Below are 26765 nucleotides of genomic sequence, written 5' to 3' on the forward strand. Positions count from 1 at the left end.
GTGAGTGAGGACACCACATCGTCATTCTAAGGTTTAACATACTCACACAACTCTTCCTCAAACACTATGTGCTAGGTGAAATGTGGGACTAGCAGCCTGCAAGAACATTATTTTCTCAAGGCAAATGTTGCCACTCTTCATTTGTCTTGTGATGGTGTCTCCATGCATCAGCAAGCTAAGTGCTGCAGATGCTTGAGAAGTAACCTTCTATCTGAAACATTCTGCTATACCAAGCTAACGCAATCAACCAAAATAAAAAAGTTGAAAAAACACTTGGCACCTCACACCACTACCATGCACAAAATCCTGTAACTCGCCCTGACTAATTTTACCCTTGGCCTGGTGGTTGAACTCATCAGCTGGAGAGGACACCATCAACTGGAAAGGTGTACCTTCATGTATCAACACACTGAGAGAAGAAAGCTCTCATGGGATGGGCTTGCACTGCAGAAGGAAGAGAGATAGCTCTTGATCCCATACAGCTGTACTCATGGCAGAAAAAGGCATGTGGAATAGTGATAAGTGCTACAGTAATTGCAATCACCCTGGCATTAGTTTCAGCTCCTCGGTATCAAAAATTAAAACGCCCTTTCGGAGCTGGTCCCTCTGCCAGAGAAACCTGGCTAGAGAAACTCTCTGTCAGCAAACAGGATGACCTATCTGTTCACTTACACAAGGAGGTTTTGGTGGACATTTCACTGTTGAGTGGTTTCACAACACAGCCTTTGCAGAAGCAGCCTGCCCTGTCTCGATGCTCTACAGAAGAGGTCTGCCCTCTCCTGTCCTTACACAAGGGACACAGGCATACGCAGACTCAGAGGGTACAGCCTTACCAGTTCAAGTCTCAAACAGGAAAAGCATCTCTGCAGTCCAAAACCAAATAGTCCCAGAGTTACTGAAATGTTTCCACTTTGCCAAGAATCCCCCATACTGGCAGATTTTCCCTTTTTCCAGTTTCTGACTGAGTTGGACGCTACAATTATCATGTCCTAGAGTGCGAGGGCTTGATGTGCTTTGTATCCTAACGAAGTACATAGAGCTCTGGTTTGAAACTCGCAGGTACTGCCTGTAACCTGAACTACATGAATAAAAATCATGAGCTCTGGAGCTGCCAGAACACACAACTAGCATGATGCCACGTCACATTCAACTGACTGCAACCAAACTGCTGCACAACAGCATGGTCTCCCAGGTCACCTCAGCGTATTGGATGTGAAACATGGAAAAAACCCATGCTTCTGAAGAGCAAAGCCTCCCAGGAATTACACCTTAGGCTCTCAGGATGTTATATTGGGCAATTGAATTGGACTCTTTTTTTCTGGAAAACAATTAATAATCTACTGTCACATAATACAGAAGATAAAATCAAGTTAGTGCCCTTTGTGCTTGTGGCAATTTATCCATACCATTATCACTGTCCGACTATGTAATTACTTTTGTTATGCTGCATTGCAACATTTTGTCTAACTTTCTCAAAATGGGTCCTAATGCCACCCTGGAATATGGTTCTGGTTTTGCACTGCCACGAAACCAGCAAAGAGGAGATCATACCTGCCACTGTTTTCCTGACTGGCTCGGCATGTATGTTGCTGGGAGACTTCGAAGGCTGTTCTTCATGGCCGACCCTACAATTGTACCCCCTGTCTCACTTGAGGAAGGCTCACTCGCCACAGCCATCTGGTACTGGGAGTAGTTGTACAGGTTGTTGTAACAAGGATACAGAGATGGCTGGTAAAAACTGCTGTAGTAGGCGGAGTCCACAACCAACTCAGATGTGCTCTCCAAGTGCCCTCTGCTGGGGATGGAAGGGATGTCCTGAATGAGCATCCGTCCCTCTGGAAAAGAAAAAAAAGACCATTATCTTTCATCTTCTAATGAGCTACTACTCCTCCCAAAGGCTGGACAGAGACTGGTAAATAAGAAGTAGGAGCTGAAAGCTAAACATGGCTGAGTGTTCGGTGTAAACTCAAGTGGATCAAGAACTACTCACAGTCCAAGACTGCCACCTACACACGCCACAGTCTGCGAAACAGCAGACAAAACCAACTGCAGGTTAGAACAATGCTCTGAATTCTCAGTCAGTATCAACTGATGGGGACAATGATTTACATCGCCTAACTTTGCAGTCCCCTACTACTTTTTAATCTGTAACAGTGTGCCAAGTCTCTTGTAACTCTCTGGAAGCAGAAAGGATCTAGCTACAGAATGACTCCTCCCAGCCAGCGTCCGGAAGGTGAGAGGACACCTTCTGAACATGCCTCTATGAGGGGCAAACAGCCACAAGGCAAGAGAAGCTGCAGTGGGCAAAATACCACAGGAACAGCCAAGGTGTCCCAGAAACCCACACGCTACCTGTGAGCAGTACGGTCCTCAATCCTTGCTGAGCATTCAAGCCCAAATTTAGCTTCCGTACCTAGAAAATCACCAAGCAGAACAAGATTCCCCCACCACTAGCAAAAGAGGATGAGGAGAAAGGTACTGCTTGTGACTTGCTGCATCCACTCTGGCCTGCCTCCAGATCTGGAGGTTAGCTGGCTGCGCTGCCCACAGGCAAGGTCTGCCTCCCTGCCATTCCCTAAGATGGGGATGCTTCTCAGACAATGGGAAGCCACGATTTCCCCACTTCACTGTCAACCAGGGCCCTGCAAAATTTGCAAGCATGAAAAACAGAAGGTGCTTGTTGGTACTATTGCACACCTAAGCTCTCTCTCATACATGGCATCAGTTACATTGCCAAGCCAGACATAACAAAAGCTGCCACAATCTTATATATACATTTACAGGGGAAAAAAAATCAAACAACCAGATCCCTCCATATCTGTAGTTCTGGCTCTAGTCTGCATGCCTGTGACCCTGCCTTGTACCAGTTCTCTGTAAGGAGCTCCTCTTCTCCCCATGATGTTGTCCTCCAATTGTTTTGTAGAGAAGAAAACAATGTGGTTTAAAACATATGGATGAGCTCCCAAGAGCTATTGGTATGGACATGAAGCAGCATGGGCAACAGGCACATAGGAAATAACAGCCCTAAGAGAAGACATTTCAGGCAGCTCTAGTTTGTTCTGGATCTTTCTCTTGGTGTACCTGTATCTTGGTTACTTACCCATGGAAGGAATATAGTGGCATACCAGCCTCTCAGAGTCATGATAACAATATCTACAGTCCTGTGTATTAGCTGCATATTAGATCAAATTATCAGTTTTACCCATTATTGCTATTTACAATGCAATCTTGTTTCACTTCTTCAGCTATAATGAAAGCTTTCTGCCATCATGGATCATCTCCTTCCAGGTCACTAAATTACACAGTGCCCCCATTCAGTTCTTGCTGCCATTCTGTTGCCATCAATGAACTATTTATTAGCAAAGACTGTTTTATGCTTCCCGCACCTGATTTTTCTGCAGAACCATGTCAGCTGGCCTTGTTTATCTGAAGTATTTCTCAAATTTGCATGCAAAACAGAAGTGCCTGCAACACCACAGAAGACTTTTCAGAGTTTCTGCACTTTCATTTTGTAATTTTTAAAATTATTATTCTGCTTTTAGGCAAGACTCTTAGATCCTTTTGTCTGCATCTGATAAAATCAGAACTTAGACCACAGACACAGCACAAGCTTGACTCCCCTCCCTAAATTTACCTCTCAAATAAAGCTGCATTCCAGTTGCTCTGCTTTAAATGTTGCAAGATAGAAGCCAAAAGTAAAATCCTCCAACACATTCCTTGCTGGGATACAGATTTCACATGACAGAGACATGCAAGGCAATCACTTGCTAAACTTCTCACAAGGCTATATTATTGCACAAATGTGCGATTTCTTCTAAAATCTCTGCAGTGTCTTTCAATTTACAATGCATCATCAGAAGGGCTACTACTCCCCATTAAAAATACTAGCACCAGGAAGATGAGGTCTTTTTACACCTGCATGATCTGGATGAGGGGATCAAGATTATCCTCAGTCAGCTCACAGACAACACTACGTCAGGCAGGAGTGCTGATCTGCTGGAGGGCAGAAGGCTCTGCAGAGGGGTCTGGACAGGCTGGACCATGGGCCCAGGCCAGTGGTGTGAGGTTCAACAAGGCCCAGTGCTGGGTCCTGCCCTTGGGTCACAGCAAGCCCAGGCAGTGCCACAGGCTGGGGCAGAGTGGCTGCAAAGCTGCCACAGGAAAAGGCCCTGGGGGTGCTGGTGACAGCAGCTGAACAGGAGCCAGCAGTGCCCAGGTGGCCAAGAAGGCCAATGGCATCCTGGCCTGTGCCAGCAATGGTGTGGCCAGCAGGAGCAGGGCAGGGATTGGCCCCCTGTACTCAGTGCTGCTGAGGCCACACCTTGAGTACTGTATTCAGCTGGGCCCCTCACTCCAAGAAAGACATTGAGGTACTGCAGCATGTCCAGAGAAGGGCAATGGAGCGGGAAGGTTCTAGAACACCTGCCCTAGGAGGAGTGACTGGGGTTGTTTAGGCTGGAGTAAAGGAGGCTTCCTTATCGCTCTCTACAACCATCTGAAAGTAGGTTGTACCCAGGTGGGGTTTGGACTCTTTTCCCAGGTACAAAGTGGCAGAATGACAGGAGACAGCCTCAATCTGTGCCAGTGAAGGTTCAGGCTGGACATCAGAAAGAACTTTACAGAAAAGGTTGTTAAGCATTGGAATGGGCTGACCAGGGAAGTGGTAGAATCACCATTCCTGGAGGGTATCAAGGAATGACTGGATATGACACTAGGTGCTATAGTCAAGTTGACAAGGTGGTGATGGGTCAAAGGCTGGACTCAATGATCTTAATAAGTCTTTTCCAATCTAAATGGTTCTGTGATTCTGATTCTCTAATACAGAGGAGAGATCAGTCACCGTGGGTGCCAGCAGCTAAAAGGAAGAGAGGGGGAGAAAGTAACAGCTTTTGTTGCAACTTTTGGAAAGCTCTTATGCAGTACACTTCCTAACATGGGACAAGATGGGCTAGGCTAGAACAGAAACCTACCCATAGCTATCCACCAAATCACACAACCATTCCTGATATTCCTGACGCTTCTGTGACATTCCAGTGGCTGTTACAGGGATGTGTGCTACAGCTCCCTCCTGAAGAGCAGCAGTGGCAGTATTCTGCTGCATTACGGAGGAGGAAAAAAAATAAAAGCTTTTTGATCCTTCTTTTCCCTTTTTATCTTCTATCTGTGGTTTGGGCTACCATCATTTGGCACCAGCAGCGCAAAAGGTTTGACTTGTCCCACATTTTCTTTTATGTAGCTGCAGAACACCCACCAGTGGTTCAGAGTTCAGGGCTGTTAAAACCCGCCAGAAGTGTTCTCTGCTTTCTTTGGCTGTCACTCCATGCTCCAAGTCCTTACACTACTATCAGCTGCTATCTCCAAAGCTGGTCTGCAGAGATTCTGCAGAGATTGCTCATTCAGCCACTCCGGCACCCATATGCATAAATCCCCAAGCATCAGCAGCCTAGGGCATTTTTCCCTTATAAACTCAGAGTTATGAAATCCATGCTCCTTGTAACATCTCCAGCACACAACCATTCTGAGCCACTGGGCCACACCACAGAGATGTGCCCCAGGAGATTAACAACAAAAAATATGAGCAAAGGGAAAGGCAAAAAAAAGTTCAAATGAAGGGAAAGACACATCCAGCTCCTTGAAGAACTAGGACTCCTGTGACACCGCAGGAAATACCGCCAGAAGAGTTAGTTTTCCCTTAATCCCACAAGACACCATGCTTCTAAATGTGGAAAGGACATATCTGTAGCAATCAACATCTGTAACTACCTAGCTGGGGTTCCTCTGGTTGGTCCTTGGCCCATACCTGTAAGGGTAGACTCCTACCTACTAGCTGAACCTTCCTACAGCCATGCCTCCAGCCACTCAACAAAGTGTTCTCCTCAAGAGAGGCTGTCAGCCTGTCACTGTGACTGTTTTCTGCCAGCAAGTAGAGAACACCAAGGTTAAGGAAGCAGCTTTCAGCTGATTTCTTTCTTTCTTCCAAATTCAACACAGCTGAATGGCTCTCCTGGCAAGAAGAGGGTCCTCCTCTGCCTTAGAGCTTGCAGCATTACAACACATGCATATCAAGGTGAAATTTTTGAGAGGAATTAAGTTCTCAAGAAGGTAACCCCTACTGCACTGTCAAGCTTCCACTCTGTCCCTCCACCTGCACTTAAAAAGATGAGATCTGTTGCAGGAGCTGGGCTTATGACTTGGTTGTCTTCACTCTCTAGATGGAAAGAGTAGGAAAAGGGAAAAGGCATCTGGGCCTTTCCCTTGCTATTACACACAAATTTAATATTCTGGAAGTTGCCTATACAACATGATCAAAAATGGGGCTGAGCCAGTACAAGGAGGTACAGAAAATAGAGTAACAGTAACAAAAAAAGAAAGCAGTTTAAATTCGCACTCAGATTTTGGAATGCCAAGTCTACTACGTAGGGCCACCACAGGCTCTTCACCCCTGAGCAACACTTTTACAGCAAAGACAACAGTACCTCTTCATGCAGCTGTGCCCTTGGATCTCTTAAGTTCTTTTCTACATCTTCACTAAGTCCCGTAGAGAACCGATGCTACTTTTTTTGCACTATGTACACAGTGTGAAATATGGCCCACTCTTTCATAGAAGATCAATATGATGCACAATAAATACTGGTATTGATCTTTCAGTGTTGTAGACGACTCTCCGACTCTATGGCATATTAATAGTAGTTAACCAGTAATTCATTTCAGGGTGGCTGGTATTTTCTTTTAAAGAAGGTGAGTACTAGGGGTCAGTTACACATATATGTCTTTTACATTCAGTAACCTATGATGGGCTCCTGCCTTTGCTTAGCAGAGCACAGTGAAAAACACTGGTCCAGTCCTTCGGTAATGTAAACCAGTCTCAGACCATTTACTTCAATAAAGCTACGGTGATTTACACAAATTACAGATATGCATGGCAAAATCAACACAGAAGCCAGTATATAGATCATTTGGGAGAAGAAAGGAGAAAGGCCAGGTAATTTACAGGAATTTCCATCATCATCTCCTTCTCACAGATGCAAATGTGTTTTTAAGGTATATACTGAGAAGTAAAAACACTGAAATTTGAAGGCTGCATAAAAGCATGGAGTATTTTCTATTCCAACTGGTACTGTTAAGGGCCAGTTTTACATCTTATTATGTGCTGGCAACGGTAATTTAAGTATGTGTGGGTAAGCCTCTGATATGAGGTCAAATGACATAGAGTCTATACTATTAGACTTTCTTAGCATGTAAAACAGGGTGGTAGCACCAAAGTGCCTACTGGGAATGGTTACTGAACCACACAGAAATCTGGGGGAGATTATCAGTCATCCTACTTGTGACAGATGCACACCAGTAACTGTTTTATAAATCAGGATAGCAGAGCCACATTTCCATGTCTGGGAGCATGCCGTAGCATGGTTCAATTTAGTCATGTGGCATTAGACTGGATTAGTCTCCAACTGATTGAGCACTTCAGAAAAGGGACTGGTATATGCATTGTGGCAATTATTCTGAATTCAGAATTTCACTGCTCCCATTTACTGGCATGTGTTTTCATATAAACCAATGGTTCACAGTTTTGTTTTTTTTCTTTGCCTACAGAGACTCTGCACATAGACAGCTCTGCTGCTGAAAATACAGAACTGTGACTACTCAAGTAACACGATGACTCAACAAGCAGGTAAGCACTGCCCAGTAAGTAAGCTCAACCACTGGTAAGTTTACGTTTCCTGCAGTTTTCAATTTAGAGTGACACTTTTCACCAGTTTTAATACTTCCTGCAACCCAGCTTCTGCACAGGGACAGCTACACCATTAAAACACACACAAAAAATTATTCAGTCAGGAAACACCTGCCTTCATACCTCAAAAGAATCTTGTATCTGACAACTTCTCCCTGCTCAGTACATAAAGCATTGACACACTCCTATTAGCTGGTTTAGCAATATTAAGTCTTGCAATGCATTAGTTTAGTTCAATTCGTATCTGGCTTTGAGGTTGGACAGTAGCCTTGAACAAGGCCAGTGTGAAATCACTCCCTAACATCATAATCAGAAACTCTGGTACAATGTGTTTCTCCCACCAGACAATCATGACAGAGCTATTTCAGATGTCAAAGAAAGCTGGCACTATTACTTTCTGCTGAGAAACGCTGCCTTCCAGAGAACAAAACGCACACGCTTGCTCTGTCTTTGAGAGGAGTATTTCTACTCTCTTCCTATTAGAAGTTGTGGATTATCTTTGGTTCCAGCACTGAACTTTTAACTTGATATAAAGTTAATGTGCTAGACAATGTTCATTTCAGGCAAGGCTATGGGGTTGTGTAATTTTCTGCCACCCCCAAAAAAGGCCATTATCTGTAATTACCCATTACCATGCATAATTATTTCTTCTATTCTGGTCTATGGCCCCCAGGACTTCATGATGTTACAGCTCACTGCATTATCTTATCAAATTTGTTAAGGAAGCTTTTTTGACCTTTTGAGCACTTGTCACAGCGTATACAAAAGCTGGCAGTAAATTGTTGAAGCATGTACTATGTGATTTATTATTTGTACCTTGCATAGTGATACCGTACAAAATACTACACATGAACACCTTCCCTATTTCCACTCCCTGCTTTAGATCAAGTAAGAAAAGGAAAGGAAACCCTTCCAGTAACAGAAGGAAGGGAACAGGAAAAGGCTGGAGTCTCTCAGTGGGAATTTAAGAAGCATGACAGCAACAAGCAGCTAAACCAGAACATCGAACTCTGCAGACAACCCCAGCTGCTCTCTTCTCCAGTGCCACCTTTTTTCTTTCTCCTCTTTCTCCACAGAGTCTATTCCATCTTGTTTTCACAGCTTTGTAACCTGCTGATCCCAGCTCTTTCACACAAAGTCCATTTACTGCTCCTTCACTATGCAGAATACAAACCACCCCCCACTCACAGCTTTGGTTAATGCAGTATAGGTTCTTGACAGACAAATTTGGGCCAGTATGGTATTCACAGGGATTGTCCTTTATGTATACTGATGTGAATGTGCAATAACCAGGATTTTGTGTTCATTACTCTCAAAGTTCCCAGAAAAGGACCAGGCAGTGATCAACATCCCAGCACTACCTGCTTTGGCTAAGAGCTTCACTGCACTCTAAGTCCATGTACTACACCCCTCTTCTTCCTAACAGCACTAGAACTGATGGTGACAGAGAAGCAGGGCACTCAAGAAAACAAGAGAGACAATTCCCTGTTATCCTAACTTTTGTTTTCCCCTTAGTCCCCTATTTAACAATAGTCTCCAGAGAGTGCTTTATCTTAAAACCTCTTGTTTAGGTGCTTGTATGCATGAAACTCTTAACTCATATCCCTAACTGCAACGACATATTGACAAAATTATGACTTAGGAAACTAGTACAAAAAAGAGGTTTTGGTGCCTTTGAACTACATTGTTAAATAAACAAACTTCCCAGGAATCAGAAAATCTGAAATACTTTTCTATCATGACAAACAGAAGGAAACATCAAGGATCAGGTATTTAGTTTGGACTAAAAGTGAACACTATGAATTGCTGTAGCACAAAGTATCCAGAATCATGCCTTTCAAATCTGTCAGTAAAAGCCTTCTCCCCTTTAAAAGAAGACTGAACCAGGAGACCCTGGTTTCCTTAAAGTAACCCTGAATTCAAATGCTAAGAGGTAGCTACTCAGGCCACTGCTGTGAAGATAAAACCCTTCTCTGCAGTTTGCAGATTTCTGGCCCTTCACTCTGTGCTGCCTCTCAGGCAATGGGGAGGTGGAAACCACTCTGCAACCAAGATGAGCCAGCAAACACAAGAAACAAGCAGGGTCCACAGAGCAGAAGAGGAGATGGTGCTTGTTCCTGTGTCCTGGAACCTGATTTCTGAGATGTATGGGCTCTTTTGCTCTCATTCTCCTATTGAAAGCCAGATCTGCAGCACTCCCAATTATTTTCACCAGAAAGCTTTTAAGAAAACTGTGTCTCTTTCTCCCTCCATCAATTGCCAATGTTATGGCAATTGTTATGGCTATGTTGAGCTCAAACATGAAATCTGGTGGTTCTTCTTCCTTTCTGTTCAGATTACTTTCCCAGACAGCCCTGGGTATGGAGCTGTGCTCTAACACCTGTTAGAGACAGAAAAATATCAAGTACCATGCCATATCATGTTAGACATGAGGGCTAACAGCAGCTATGTGTCCGGTTAGGAATAGCCAAAACACCTTACTGACACCACAGTACCTCTCCAACCCAGCCTAGAAATACACATAATTCTTCTCAAAGCAGGAATACACATTTAAAACAAACAAACAAACCAACCCCAAAGTGTGTGGTGTAACAATTCTGAGCTTCTTGTAGGCCTCTGGCCTCTTCCCTGAAATTGAAGTGCACAAGGACCAATCTATTCCACCTCTTTATCACAGCTATGCCTTATCACCTGCCAACTCCTAACATTTGCTTTTCACCTCCTCCCACCACATCAAGACAAAACAACCAGTCATTGCAGCTTTCCTGCAGTGGGTCTGAAAACTGGGGCTGTATGGGTGTCATGAAAAATTCCTTGCTAGGTGTAGCTGCTGGACCGTTGAGTTCAGCCGGCATTACTAGTGAGGAGCTAGCATAATGGCAGCAATGTCTGTGGGTACAAGGCATGCTTCTCAAGGGCTACTTGACTGGAAGAATTCAATTTCACCTGGAAGGAATCAGTATTATTTTTCCTCCCCTCTAGGAATAACTCCAGAGTGGTCTTTGAGCAAAATGGCATTTACCTAGCTCTACTTCTGAAGGGCTAAACCAGTTCTAAGTGGGACAACAGATTTTAACAAGAACAGAACTTGCCAGAAAGAAACACTCTAGGATAAATGTTATGCAAAGGGGACAATACATTTCAGGGAAAGTTGGGAGACCTCAGAACTAAGGTTATTTCCTATAGGCCTTCTTGAGCCTTATGGTGAATTCACAGGATTTTGCTGCTGCTGTTCACAACACCAAACTTACCCCATGAAATAACACAGAAAACTTTACTGGAGCTGGCACAGTCTGGCAAAGGCATAAGCAATCAGAATAATCATACTGGAGATCAAATAAAGGTTAGCTAAGGAGATCACCAAAGTGTAAAATAAACTGACTTTCACTCCAGTACCATTCTCTGGTCTTTTAATAATTTGTCTCCTGCCTGAGCTCTTCCAACTTAAAAGTCCAGATGTGTGGGTCCAGACCATTGCTACATCCCCACCACTACCTACAAAGAGAAACCTAGGGAACAGTATGAACAGGGAAACAGATCTACTGCTTTTGTCCCCTCTCCTAACCTTACACTGGTTTTGGTTCAGTGATGCCCTTCCTTCCAACATTCATTTTGAGCCCACTTTCTGGGGGCATGTACCATGCTCCCAGGGCAGAAGTCCCACTAGCATTAGTCCCATGACCACCCCACCAGCTTCCCAAACCACATAACTGCCTAGAAGGACTGTGCCAGTTCATCCTCTTTTACCAGGAACCACTAACATTCAGCACAGTATCCTCCAGGATCACCAGCTGTGCAGCAAGTGTTTGTTTGGGATGGACTTCTTAATTTTTCACTTCTTGTATGGGTTAAAACAGCTTTTGCTTTCATGTGACCATCATCTAACCAAGCCTCCCTGCAGTGCACTTTTGTCTTCTGCAGTACTTGCCAGTACATCTTTCCATCACGTACCAGCACAACCTGTGATAATGCCAGATTTCTTTCCAAAATACCAATGGGATGATTACAGCAAAGAGCACATCCCTGTGAGATGCCTCCAGAAACACTACTGTGTTAAAATTCCCCACTCAGACCTACAAATGAATAGGATCATTTTCCTTAAAACCAGGTAACACATACAATACTGATTTTCTGTCAGTTCAGGTTCCTAATCAAGATGTCAGGGGATACAAAAATCAAATGCCTTGCAGGATTTGTGATCACATCAGTATGGTACTTCACCAAACAATTTTGTAACAATATAAGATTACCAACTTGACAGAATTTTTACCCATAAACTTCTGTTAATTCATGTTGTGTGAACATCATTCGACAGCTGCATTTCTCCCCTTTTTGCAGATTTCATTTTGCTGTGGATTGTTCCACTATTTTCAAAAAAGTGATGTCAAGCTGACAGATTTGCAGCCATGTACCCCACCACACCCACTTTTCTTGAAACACTGGCACGACATCATCTTTCTTTCAAGATTTAGGAACTTCCTCAGTGTTAAAAGACCTGCTGGAAATCAGAGAGTGGGTCAGGTTGAAAGGGATGGCAGGGGGTCATCTGGCCCACCCACCCTGCTCAAGCAGGGTCATCCTACAAGATATTGTACAGCACTGTGTCCAGGCAGTTCTGGAGTATTTACAGGAAGGGACACTTCCCATATCCTCAGCCAAGTTGTTGGGTTTTTTCTTTTTTCTTCCTAATATTGCATATGAGTCATCCAGTCCTGCTGATTTCAGTTCCTGTTGGAACTGGAATGTCACCATCTCCATATACAGCTATAATACTACATATCTTTTTGTAAAGCAAGGACCAGAAAAAAATTACTGAGCATTTATTCCCATCTTCCATTGTACAGTTATTATTCCATAATGGGTGAAATTACTGCTACCTCTGTATGTGTGTTTCTAACAAAGTTCAAAAACCCTTTCAATTTCAAGATTTTTGTTTAATTTTAATCTTCAGACGAATCTGTATTTTTTAAAAGAAAAAGTGATTTGTGCAAAGAAAAAAAAACCAAAACAACAAGGAGAGAGCAATTTCATCCAGAAGACTGCAGGCCTGGCATAGTAAATTTCTCAGTCCCACAGAGAGCCCCAGTCCAGATCCAGCTAAGAGAAGCTGAAATATGCCTGATTTCAGAAGAACTGGAGAAGGAACATTTTGTTCACATTTAGTGTACACTTAATAAAAATGATCTGCTGCAAACATTTACCATGCAACTTAACAATCCTCCTAATACAGCAGTAGAAATAAAACCTACGGAAAATAATATTTTATTTCCACAATTAATTTCAGCTCCAGGCCTTCACTAAGATATCTATGGCAGCAAATTCAACTTTCAATGTCTCTGTCACTGACTATAGCAGAGTGGTCGATCTTTTTATGTGAGCTGAGGGGTAATGCTTAGTCTTTCTTTTCGTGCACTTTTGGTCATTATAACACAGCTATAGTGATCATATTCAAATCTTAAGTGGAAAAAAAAATATGAATAGCTCTGGTAAAGAAAACACCTTCTAAATCTTTGAGTATGGCTTCAACTCTGTGAAGGTGGTAGGCACTATTTTAATGCTCCTGCATATGTTTATCCACACTGAACTGAAACAACAGCATTATTTACATATCTGAAGTTATTAGCATGTGTGACAGCTAGCGGGATCAGGACCAATAAAATCAGTGCTTCAGAAAATTAAGGGCATGAGAAACAAGGACCATTTTCAATCCTCAGTATAAAAGCTGGGAGTATGATTACTGTGTGTGCATATCTATGTACACATGTTATTATTCACCCTGAGATATCCGATTTGAGAAGGAAATTTACAAAGAGTTAACTCTTTGTGTTCATGCTACCAAATCCAACATGCCACTGAAGTGAGTAATGGAGACAAAAGTAAAAACACAATTTTTAAAAAAACAGAGAAAGAAATTAAAAATTATAGGAAGGTTAGGGAAGAAAAACAGATTTATGGACAATGATGGAAAACAGCCCAGACACCTGCAGGGGCAAAGAAGCAAATTCAGAGGAGGAGAAAGAAACACGGTGTGGATTAAATCTAAAGGGATTTAAGTCATTAATGAGAGATCAAAGAAAACATTAGAAGGGAGGGAAAGCTTCACAAGTGTCTGAGATAGGAGACCTTGGAGAAATATGACTAGGTTAAAACCACTATGCCTCACACTAAAAATAATAAAGGGAGTAGGACGATGGTTGGAATTAGCTGGAGCCCATGCTTGGTTATAAGCTATTATCATGACAGAAACCCAAAAGTTTCTACAACAGACCAACTGGAAATAACAGGAGGGGTTTTTAACTCTACTTAATATGTGATGCAAAAAACTAAAAGTGGGAGTAGTGAAAAAACACTGCAGACATCTAGCAGACCTGACTGAGAGAACAAGAATCACACAGATGTGCGTAACTTTTGTGTATGATTGCCAGTGTCGCATGGGTGCAACAACATTTGCACTGACAAAATTGGCTTCAATGCAAATGCAAACTGATCACTAATGAATGGTGTTCATGCATAACTGACAGAAATGCACAGTGACTGGAAGTACAGCTGCTTAGCATCTGCTGAGGTGCAGCTGTGTTCATTACTACAGACATCCAAATAACCAAATAGTGTCTTATCCTGTATGCAATAAAGTAGTACGAATAAAGACTGGAGACAGGAATTAAAAAACAAAAAAACAGACATCCAGCCTCACTGCAAAGGAAGTCAAACTCAGTTTTTAACTAACTGCGAGCTCTTCAAGAAAACACAGGAAAGATGTGCATGTTTGTTATTTAAGTAAAGGAGCTGTTCACAATCCTGATTAATACTATCAGGTACTCAAACTCAGAAGAAAGTTTAGTAAAGTTCAATAAAACAGAGGAATGAGAAGAAGCATACGAAAAGGCATTCCTACAAAAGAAACCTTCAAAACTGCATTATACATGTCATGTTATTAAGGGACAAATCTACTGTAAATGGAAAATGGTTGAACAGGCTGAAATAGGAAGTTATTTGATAAATTAAGCAAATGAAAGAAGTCTTCAAGGTACAAGAAAGCATGTGAAACAAAAGGAGAAGCAAGAAATCAAATCAGTGCTCAGTTAGGGAAGCGTGCAGTACTCCTTCACTCCTCACTTACATCTTTTCTTTAAAACAAAGAGCCCCACACATTCAGAGAAGATGTAATAACTGTTTCAAGGACACAGAAAGGAACAAGAGGTTAGCTGCAGATAGGGAATAATGTGCCCATGGATAGTACATTCTTAGAAATTCCTAGTACATTTTCTGCTTCTGCTCCATTCCTTATCTCAGTGTTCATAATAACAAATGGAAAGCACAATCTGGCACAGATAACTCTCTAAATCTGAATGCACATATGCAAATGCCAGTGTTACAGAGGAAGAGCTTCCAAGGAAAAAAGAACAATCGGATGTGCTGACCAGCCCTGTTACCTTAGGTGGGAAGAAAATCTGGTGCTAGGACACTGTACATGGCAAAGTCTGTCCAGCACACAGCAAACATCACTCAGCAGCTATCTTGCTCTAACCATAGATGTATGTCTTTAATCTTCATGTGGTATGAAAAAATTTGGACAGCAAGATGCTGAAAACACATAAAGCCCTTCGGTGAAGTATTTTTGAAAAGGAAAAAAAAAACCCCTAAAAAAAAAAGGTCTGAAAGTCCTTTTGGGGAAAAAAAAATCTCTCCTGAAATGGGAAAGGACAGAAGTAACTGCTGAGCTTCCTGGCTTTGCCTCCATCTCAGGGCTGAGCAGCCTTTCTCTCTCAAAGGGAGTAGGGGTAGGTCATGACTGGTCCCTGGCACTCTTGCTTCCCTGGCACATGCAGAAACCTCTCCCCAGCCCCTGCCTCTGGTGAAGACAGCCCTAGGCAACATTCAGAATACCACTTGCACAGAAAAAGAAAAGCAATCTTCTGTGAGAATTTTCCAGTATGTTTATAATTCTATTTGTTTTTACACTTCCAGTGAAGCATCACACAGGACTGAAAGTCTGAAAGGAAAATAAAAACTTCTTAATTCAGACACTTTGAGAACTGCTGTTAGTTCTACCTTGTTTCACCAATACAACAGAAATACCAGCCTTTTGACAAGAGTCAGTGCCTCACTGAATGGATACGTACAGCACTTCAAACGTTAGCTCAGTTAAAACAGAGGCACCTACACACACGCGTGCATGCAAAGCTGCAGTAACCAATACTGCTTGAAAAGAGGAGCAGGAAAACTGCAAGCTTTGCAAGAGAACTGGAGAATTGACTGGAAACATCTAATCAGGGATGCAGAACCCTGTAACATTATGATTTATTTAACACAGTCAAGGAATGGCTAGAGGCAATGAATCATGTAAGAGATGACAAAGCTGTAGGAGATTTCCGTCATCTACTTTAACCTGCACATTGATCAGAGTTCACCCCCATATTAATCACTAGAGATCATAATCTAACACACTCTTAAACACCTCTCCTGATTACGCTTCACTTACCCCCTTGTCCTTATGCAGGTCACTCTGTTGCTAATTGCACTACTCGTTAGGAAAAAAAGTGTCTAGTGTCTAATTTAATTTTGCCTTTTTTAGTTTCAAGCCGTTGCTCCTTGTTATGCTGTCTCAAGCACTGTAAATAATCCCTCCCCCTCCTCCATATTATTACCTCTCAAATATTTATAGACTGTTTATATCCACCCTTAGTCTCCTTTTCTACAAGCAATACATCATTTTTGTCACCCTTCCCTCTATCCTTTCAGATTTATCTATGTCCTTTTATAATGAGATGCTCAGAACTCCTCTACCATTTTCCCAAGTACAGTGAACCCAAAGCAGCAGAGAGAAGCTGAAATGCCCACCCCTTCTTGTTTCACAACCAACTCCTTCTTACATAACTCTGAGTGAAACACATTATTTTGATAGGAATTGAAAATTACAAAGCCATGGCCACCTCACTGTGGAAGGCATTGTTTAATGCATACTTGTATCAGTCCAGGATTTCAAAAGCCTATTCAGGATAAATTTCATCCTAAATCAAGGGAAGATTGTTCAAAGCTCCTATAATATTTACAAAGTCCAGCTTGAAAGAGATTTAGTAACTAAGCAAACTACTATACAGGCAGACCACTTCCAGCAACTACTTCCCAAGACAATTATCTAACTTGTGCTGTGGAAATCACATCAATCCAAGAGGGCTAAGAAGTTCACAAACTCTTACAAGAGACACATGCAAATGTAATTCTTTTTCTCTCATCTTAACTGCAATGAACTGGAGAAAACCAGATGATGACGATGATGATGATGGATTAGTTATTCACAGGTGAAGGACACAAAACTTGTCTCTTTGTTTGCTGTTACAATCCACTAAAGACAGGTAATGTTTAACTGTACTCCTCACTTTTTAAGAGAGATTTGTTGACTGCGGGAGAAGCCAGGGCAAAGCACCAGAAAGCAATGGAAGAGGGTCGGCAGGACCAGGAGGCAGCCAGCAACTAAAACTGGTAAAGAAGCAGCCATGGCTGCAGCAGGAGAAAATCATCCTTAGAAAGTAGTGAGGAAACCAAGGGAAAAGGGAAGAGCAGGAGGATGGACAGCTAAGCACTGCAGACCCACCAAGATCTCTGAGGGCATGCAGCCACTATGTTAGTCCTGGCACAGGCAGGCAAAGCAGCTAATGCTGCCTTCTTACTGCCAGCCTTGTTGAGGCTGCTGCCACCTGAACTATCAATCCCCTCCACCATTTGTCAATCCCCACAATTCTAACTCTTTGTTTAAAAAAAAATCTACCATTGAGTTTTACTAGGTCAAAAGAGTTAAGATTTCTTTCACAGGCTTGCAAGTGTTTATCAGTATTGAGGCTGACTGAACTTCAAATTTGAGTATGCTGACTTAATGTCAGGGCAAGCAAGTAGACATATCAGAGATTCACAGAACAGTCTAGTTTGGAAAGGATCTTGGGAGACCAGCTGGCTCAAACTTAACTCAAACCAGAACCAGCTTTTAGTTGGATCATGTTGCTTATACACCATCCACCCAAGCTCTGAGCCTCCCCAAACATGGAGACTCCAGAACCTCTCTGGACAACCTGTTTCAACCCTCAAGCACTCTCACAGTGAAAAGAAGATTCCACAAGATCAGTTGACTAAAATTAGGCTTCTTTGATGAAACTGAAATTTTTACAGCACCTGACACTACACTATAAATACTGTAAAAGAGCTTTCTTTCTAAAAGAAAATTTCTCACTTTTTTAAACCTTGATATTTTTCCATTGTAACAACTAGGTTTTTTTTAAACTCATCACCTATGCAGCACAACAGCTGCAAGATCTGGCATCAATTTTTGAAATCACAATACACTGATCAAGAAAGTAAAGGAATAGTAAAGGAGGCAGGGTAGGGTTTTTGCAGACAGCTAGGGCATTGCAAGTTCAAAGGGATCTCAGTACCATCAAACATCAGGCATTCTATTACTGCTGATCCCACTATGGTCTGTATTTATGAGTAAAACCCCTTCTATTTGTCAAAGAGTTTCAAACTGAAGACAGCAGCTACTTAGAGAAAAAAAGAATACTATTTTGTTTCTGTCAAACATAATAAATGTAACAAAGGGAAATAACAAATACAAGCTTACTATTCACAATTGTTCAAAATTATGTTTGTCAACCAGTGATACTAGGGAGGCACCTGAACACTGATGACATTGCAAATACAACAGGGAAATAGGACCAGGAGCTGGCATTTTGCATCACAGAGTAGCCCCATCTATACTGGATGTTTCTAAACTGGGCCAACAAGAGTGCAGAGCAGCAGAAAGAAGGGGTGCTTTCCAGCACCTTCCAGCCATCTGGTGGGGTATCTTGCAGCCACTCCGATGGCCAATAGCCAAACATGACCCTTAGTCTGTGGCAAGGATCAAATATAATGAAGCAAAGGTGAAATGCATTCTCCTTCGTTCAGTATGAGCAGCTTTCTTTTTTTCAGTAAATTCTACGATGTTTAGTTAGTCACCTCATCTGCCTCCCCTCTCTGACCCCCATGACTGCTAAATATCAAAATGGTAGAGGCTCTAAATTGACACAAACCAGTGAAGAACACAGATATTATAAAATGAGAATGTATGAAAAGCACATTCTACATGCTTCACCATAATCTTTCCTATATTTTGCAGATCCTAACACGATATACCTATCCTACAGAAGGGAAGACAATTACATCAAATGCCATGGGAAAATGACTTTTGTTGCTCTGTACAATTAAAAGGCCTTTTCTTTCAGCAATCTACAACTTTTTAAGGGGAAATGCACAGGAACTACAAATTCATGAGATCATGGTCTGTTCTATTCCAACTACCCTGCAAATTCCCAGTTTGCTTTTGAGGGGAACATACAGTTCATCCAAAGTAAACATTCCTGACATGGTTAATGTTCGAACACCTATGTTATGATCATGATAATTCATTTTTTTCCCCTCTTCAAAAACAGCGTGTCACAACGGGATCTGAAAAAGTGCCTCTGGTATCCAGGTGTCATACTATTTCTGATCTTCTAAAAAAATGGATACAGCCAGCAATGACTCTTCTTCTGGCACTATGTCTGATTTGTGTGACTCCTTCACACATCACTCCTCTGCTGGAAAACAATGTTCCATGTGATAGGAGTCCAAAAGAAGAACTGCCCTTATAAGCCAAAAACCTTAGAGGAGGAACAGAATTACCACTGTCAAAATCACCTCTTGCCCCATCTAATGTGAATCATACAGGACACACTGTACTCCCAGAAGCTACTGCTTCCCCTGGGGCTTGCAGGGAACTGCTGGCTCCCCTTGCCATGAAAGGTTTCACTTTCCCTGCTTCCTTTAATAATTACTGTAAGTTCTTGAAAAATCAGCACCTCAGACTACCAACCTCAGACAATGACACTTGCTCCAATGGGGTCTCTCATTTTGCTTGCAGTTTAGGATAGTAATAAAATCATAAAACAGCAACACAAGAATTCATCAAGTACCTGGTCCTGAAACAACCCAACATCTAAAGCCAGAACTTATGCCACATGGCAATTTTTCATCTGAAAAGATGCTAAAAAGAAAAACATGGGGATATTTAGGCTATGTTCGACACCAAAGCCTGTACTCAGACTCCTGACAAAGCTACCCTACAGATCTGGATAAATGCACACAGCACCTTCTCCACCTTCAGAGCCAGCACACAGTCACTGGTATAAAGTCAAATCCCATGAGTACTTACACTGCTTTTAGCAGATGAACATACTAAAACTAAGGACGTAACTTCATTTATACAGCGTAGTCACATCTGAGCTAAGTGCAATGTCTGTTGCTACTGAGGTGCCCAAAAGCAAAACTATGGACCTGATTTCCTATTCATTCGCAGATGCTTCCATTTCTGATGAACAAGGTTGATGCTCTCTTGATTCTTGACTTGAATCACATCTTCTTTCTGGAGATGAAGCTGTGTATTTCAAATATTGTCACTCACAAACAGTTATTTATTTGGACACAAATAATAACAGTTAGTTATTTAGTAAAATGCTTGAGAAACAATGTATTTAAATTGCTCAAATTCCGTTTTAAGAAAGATGACTGCTCTAACCAAAAACAGTGAAACAATTCAAAATTCTTTAAAATTAGGCATTTTTATGTTTTCAAGTACTTTTTCAAGCATGTGAATTGCCTTAAGCCTGTTTGGTCAATGCTTTCCATTAAAATAATTTAATTAAATTAACTAGCAATTATTAAAATGGAATTAATAAACTAAATACTGTCATTTTAAAAACATTAAGATCAAAGCTTAAGCCAGTTTTGTCAACAATAAAACGATTTCATTCTTTGGCCTTTCTGTACAAGCAAGGATCTTCTTGTTCTCCTGAGTTACACACAATCTCTATATATCACTGAATATACTACTTTAATCTTTAGCCAGCTTTTTCCATGTCTATAGACAAAGCATGCAGTAATGCAAATATGAAAGGAGTAACTGCATCAATTCAAAGGTGACACTAACATAATGAAAACAAAAAAAGCTAATAAAAAGCTATTTATTGCTTTATTAAGCAGTTCTTTTAAAAGCTTCCCAACAAAATTCCTCTACAATGGTCTGAAACTGCCTGTCTGCACTAGATCCAACAAATCCATCTGACATACTTTTAATGGCCTGCAAAACAGAATAGCATCACTTGACAGACACACACATGCATTGTCCTTTTATTAACTAATGCAAAGCATTGCCCACTTTAGAATCACCTTTCTATCTGGCAAGTATATTCACCTGTATTACTGGCATATGCATAGATTATTAAAAACGAATGAAACTTCCTTTTCTTTTTATGTGTATTTGTTTTTCTGTCTATACACAAGAAATCAATTACACCAGCTCCTTTCTTCTTTCTTCTGTATGTTCAATCACTGTATCTGTCAGGCATAGTTAGAAAATGGAGAAAGCAATTTGCATAGGAAAAAACATTTTGCCTAGAGCCTTCACTTGCCTAGCATATTCAAATTCCCATCTTTGCTTAGCTATGCTTTCACTGAATATACAGACAAATACTGAAACATCTGTTTCTTGTTGTTTGTTTTTTTTTTGGGGTTTTGTTTTACAAGTGTTAAATGCAATACAGTAATTGTAGTAAAAGAGAAGGACATCACTCTTTCATAGTTCATCACAGCATGCCACACAGAACCAATGTGCCACCACACTGAGTTTTGTAAGGCTGGAAGATCTTTGCTGCTGGGGTCAATAACATAACCTACGTACTTGGCTTCTGTACAGTTCTGGAAACTCTTGAATTTTGAAGAAGCTACACAGGCAGCCAAAACCCACCTTGCTATGACTGTAGTGGGAGTACATGTTCGGGAAAAAGGACAAAAGCTTCCCATAATTCTCTACTTGCAATCACACACCCTATCGAATTTTATTACACACCAGTGTGTGTAAAAGAAATTTTGATTTTCAAGTAAAAATAATCAAATAAAATATTAAAGACTGATAGTGGATTATTCCCTTCCACTAACTGTACCAAAAGTACAATGTTGTACTGTACTGTAACCTTGTCACTGCAAAGAGGGACAGGTGTGAACAGTGAGCACCAGCAGTGTTGGCCATGGCCCTCAGACATGAGCACCACTCTCCCAGCACCTTACCTGGTGGTGTACTAGCTGCTGTCATGGCTGTACTTGTCGAGTGCATTGGGCTGCTGCTTTCCAGTGAGAGGCAAGAACTGCCACCACTGTTCTTCTTAACAAACGTCTCAGGGACACTGGGCAGGGGCACTGGGTGGCTGATTCCCAGTTCCTCTTCCTGAGCTTGCTGTCTTCTTAGGGCAACCTAGGAACAAAAGAGAAGACATGCTCTGTGATTTTGAGCACAATTTATACTGGCAGCAATGAACGACTCAGATTCAAAGATGGTTTTTCACTATTCGTACTGTAGAGTAGTGCTGATCGTAGACTCACTAAGGCTGGAAAAGACCTCCAAGACCATTGAGTCCAGTTTTCAACCAAACACCATGTCAACTAAACTACAGCACTAAATGCCAGGTCCAGTTGTTTCTTGAACACCTCCAGGGATGGTTCCTGGTTTCAGTACTTGACAATTCTTTCTATTCTTCCTGATGTCAACTCGAACCTCCCCTGGCCCAGCTTGAGCCCATTTCCTCTCATCCTGTCACCACTCGCTGCCTGGAAGAAGAGGCCAACCCACAACCTCCTTTCAGACAGTTGCAGAAGGTCCCTCCTGAGCCCCCTTTTCTTCAGGTTAGACAAAGGTAGCTCTCTCAGCCACTCCTCACTTGGCTTACTCTCTAGGCCCTTCACACAATCCAGCCAATGGGCAGAGACGTATGTAAGCAAAAACCAACCCCATTTTGTATACAAGCACAAATGAACAAACCTATGAAATGCTGATGACATACGCATCTTCTTCCACTGAGGCCAGATTAACACTTGCACTTGCTGCAGCTGACTGAACTCCCCCAACACAGCTGCTCTTGTGACAGGCACACCGGAAAGTGTAGTCACTACCCTCCTCCCTGCTGATACACAGCTGCTGGGGTTAAGAAGTTAGTCTGCTTGCAGGGTTCTGCTGTGCCTCTTATCAATATAAAGCAGCTTTTCATGAGGGCTTGTACCTGTAATCTGCTGCTCTAGCCAGGCCTGCTAGGTTCCCTGATGGCTCTTTGCTGGAAGTGTTGTCCTTCAAGGAAATTTCAGCATACAGTACACTGTACAGAGAGAACCATTATGGAAGAAGCACAGCAAATGTAGGGTACCATCCTGCAAGCATCTCAGACAGCATCACACACATTGAAGAGTGCTGGGCAAGTCTGGAGAAGCTGGAGCTTCCCATTTCTTTCCTAATACTGACAATGTTCCAAAGCCTAACTGGTACTGGCCAAGCCTATAGGCACTACACAGTCTGGACATGGGTGCAGATAAACCATATTCACTGCTTGCAGACAGCCTCTTCTGCTTCATCTGAACTAGTAGATCAATTTAACACCCATGCCATATCTGTCTGGGAAGTATATATGACACTGCTACAGCTACATACCCTGCTACTTATGAGGTGACTGATTTGCATCTTTACTTGAACCTCAGAAATTTGTTCCAGTTTACAGACTGGGATCATGGGCGTTTCTTGCTGGAAATTCTTGTGGGTATCTGGGACATGACTTCCCTACATTTTCATGTTCAACAGCCATGCTTTTTTCTAATACAGATTTATAATTCTGTTAGATAGTATTAGCCCTTGCAATAAGAAACATCCCGTACAGAAGGCGCAGACTTGCAAACACCACTTCAACTTCACAAGCCAGTAACCTTGACCTGTAAAATTCCACCAGCATCAAGGGGCTTACTGCAGAAATATATCAAAAGGAGGAAAGACAGACTTTCAATGTGTAACTCCTGCACAGATAAGGTTTAGCTAGGGAGGCTTTCAAAGCTACTTTCAAATACTAGGTAGGGAAGAGAATACCCCCAGGAGGACCATCACCGGAGCTTGCTAGCAGGAGGCACCCACTGCCTGACAGAAGCAGCTGAGCAGCAAGATTCTGTGCCGACGGGGACACTTCGTGCTCCCTTCCCCGAGGCAGACAGCAAAGCGATTCACATTTATTTTTCCAAGGTTCACACCAGGCAGAAAAAGTGCATGTAACTTGGGCATAACAACAATTTCTAGACTGCCATACTACCAATAGGAGGAATTGTTTAAATGAACTCCCATTGAGTTCTGAGGACGTTATATGCACTGAATAACAAAATTAAAAAAAAAAAAAAAAACAAAACCAAAAACGAGGATTTAATCTAGAGTTGCTTAGGTTTTTAAAACCTGTCAGCCCGACACACATTTTATCCGGGATCATGAAGCTCTGAGCAGACAGCAATTACAAACTGATGGGTGGGTCTGGTATCACCATAATGTACCTTCACTCGCACCAGGAGCCCTAAAGCTTTGTCAATTATGTGCTGGCAGGCGATCGTTTGCTCTAACGAGGGCGTAAAATGCCCCTCGCAGAGCTCAACTACTCCAGCAGCCGCTCCAGTACACGCCCAGGACCCCCTTATTAAAGTTTGCAAGATAAAGATCACAAGGGTTAATAGAGCCCTATACTTACACCGCCAGAATTGTGACGCAGAAGCGAGACGACCCAACGAAAACGTTATTCCCACCCCGAAGTGGATACTGTTTGTTTTCTTAGAACTCAGAATACTGAGCCCGCGTTGAGATAAAAGATGACCCACCTACACAGCTATGTGAAGAACCGCTATACACCAAATTTCGAACAACGCCATTAAAAAAATCCCCCAAAAATGTTAGAAATGCGCTCAACTGAAGCCACCAGCATCAGGAAACGCAGTCTGCGTTTACACCGAGTCTGAAACCGTCAGCACAAAATATTCTCGATAAGCAATTTGTTGGCTAGATTATTCATTTTCTAGCTAAAAGCAAGCGGGAAAACGGCTCCTGACGGTAAGTTAGGTGCTGCTCCGTGCAGGTTCTACGGCCCCCCAGGAGCTGTCCATAGGGCCGGACTGCACCCGGCCCGGGGGCGCGGCGCTCGGCCGTGCCGGCAGGTGCAGCTAACCGCTCACCGCCGCTCGCCCCGGCTGCAATCCTCCGCACCTCTGGGGCATCTCCCATTTCTTATGGAAAAACAAAATTTAAATAACTTGCGAGAAATACAGCGACAAGTCTCACTAACAGCGGTGTAACTCCTGGCTCCCGTCCGGGGAGAGGCTACCCGCGGCTGCGGTCTCGCAGCGCACCGCATCCCGGCGCGGCCGCTCGGCCCCGACGGGCCCGACCCCCCACGGGCGCGGAGCACACCCCGCTCGGACACAGCTCACCTGCGCTGCCATGACGCGCTGCCGCTCGGCGATTAGGCTGCACTTGTTGCACTGGCAGTCCCGCCACATGCAGAAGCGCTTGTGCCCCTTCAGCGGCGAGGAGTAGCCGTGGTTGCGGCAGCGGGCACACTTGGGCAGTCGCGGCCGCTTCTTCCCCGCTGCAGCGGCTCCCCTGTCCGCCGGGGCGGCCGCCATGGGGGCCGCCGCCTTCCCGAAGCTGTTCGCCTTGTCCCCCGGGCCCGCGACGTCCGGGGGCTTGCTGAAGGCCGGGGTGTCACTGGGCATCGTGGCAGGCGGGGGGCAGCTGGGAGAGCAGTCTGCGCGCTTCTGCCCCGTCCCGTCCCGCCACCCCGCGCGTTTTGGCGGGCAGCACCAGGCGGGCGTCGCCCCTCCTGCCGCGCCTCCCCCACTCCTGCTCCGGGGGGTCCGTGGCCGCTAAATCCTCGCTACCCCGAGGGAGCGGCCACCCTTCCCTTCGCGCTCCTCCCTCCCCCACCGGGCCGGCCTGCGGCGGGAAAGGCGGGCCCCGTCCAGGCCGGTCCCCGTCGGATGCAGGGCGCGGGCCCGGGGCGGCCTGACGGCCGGAGGTTCTGCGGGGCTCGGCTCAGTCGCGCTGCCCGCAGGTCCCGCACGACAGGATGCCCAGGCCCCCGGTCGGAGGCTGCTCCGCGGCTGTCCTGCGGCCTCTGCCCGCCCTCTGTGCCCCGCAGCGGCCAGCGCAGGCCGTGTCCATGCTGGTGATGCTGGACGAGGTCTGCGGCAGCAAGGCGGAATCGATCCGGAGAGGCCATGTTTAAGCCCAGGGGTCCCCTGGGTTGGGTAGGTCGGGTTTGGGCATGGCCTGGCCCAGGAGAGGTGTGACGCCCGAATAAAACACCCCAGTTGCCGCAGCTCAGCTGCTCTGTCGTGGGGCTGCTGGCGTCTTGCTGGACTCCAGCTTCCCTTACCGCGTTACCTCGCACTCGTGTCGTGCAATGTGTTTAAAGACACCTTGATCAATATCTGTGTGGGCAGGTGATACCGGCAGGTATAAGGGCGAGTGAGAGCACGGTGATAACTCGGTAGCCATCACCTCCGGAGCTGGTGTGGGTGACAGTGGCTGAACTCTGCAGGGGAAGACAAGCAAAGATGCTTTTTTTCTTCTTTACATAGGCCGCCCTTCCAACTTGGCACTATGTGATTTATAAACACATGCAGCTCTACAGATATTATTTACAGTATTAATATTTCCTCTGTTACACCTTTAAATCTTTCTGGGCTCAACTTTAGATGACGCTATCTTCATGCTGAAATGAAACTATTAAATTACATCTCAATCTAAGATGAATGACAACTGTCAAATGAGTGACTCAACAGAGATGAAGCAGAAAGCACCTGAGATTATGTGAGGCTGATTTATAAAGATTGCATAAAGATTTCTATAACCCCAGCTTCATGACTCAGCATATCAGATGGCAGTAAGTTACAGTAGGTAGAAATTTATTTCTGCTGGAAGAAGCCAAGAAAGGCATCTCTCTCTTTGTGATCAGCTAACTCCAAGCTAATTCTGCTCAGACTGAGCTTCCATGCTGGAAACAGTGAGTGCCTATCTTAACCTGAAGAAAGCCCCAGATCCTTGCTGCTTGATGCTTTGCATTAGCTTTTAATAAATTACTTTTAAAGAACTTGTTTCTTCATGGCACAACATTGGAGA

At 43.5% G+C, this 26765-nt stretch overlaps 1 protein-coding gene across 1 annotated transcript in view; it reads right to left on the reverse strand.

The window, feature by feature from the left end:
- DMRT1 (doublesex and mab-3 related transcription factor 1) overlaps positions 1-25357 on the reverse strand; it is a 58349-nt gene extending 32992 nt beyond the window's left edge. Inside the window, exons 1-3 of the mRNA XM_071425952.1 lie at positions 25073-25357; positions 21866-22049; positions 1552-1835 (exon numbers count right to left, since the gene is read on the reverse strand). Of these exons, the coding sequence (XP_071282053.1) occupies positions 1552-1835; positions 21866-22049; positions 25073-25357 (753 nt within the window). The remainder of the gene's footprint in view (positions 1-1551; positions 1836-21865; positions 22050-25072) is intronic.
- Positions 25358-26765: the final 1408 nt, after the last annotated feature.

Source organism: Agelaius tricolor, unplaced genomic scaffold (assembly GCF_023055355.1).
Source record: "Agelaius tricolor isolate 1412-34295 unplaced genomic scaffold, bAgeTri1.0.p SCAF_4, whole genome shotgun sequence".
In the NCBI taxonomy this organism is placed as follows: Eukaryota; Metazoa; Chordata; class Aves; order Passeriformes; family Icteridae; genus Agelaius; species Agelaius tricolor.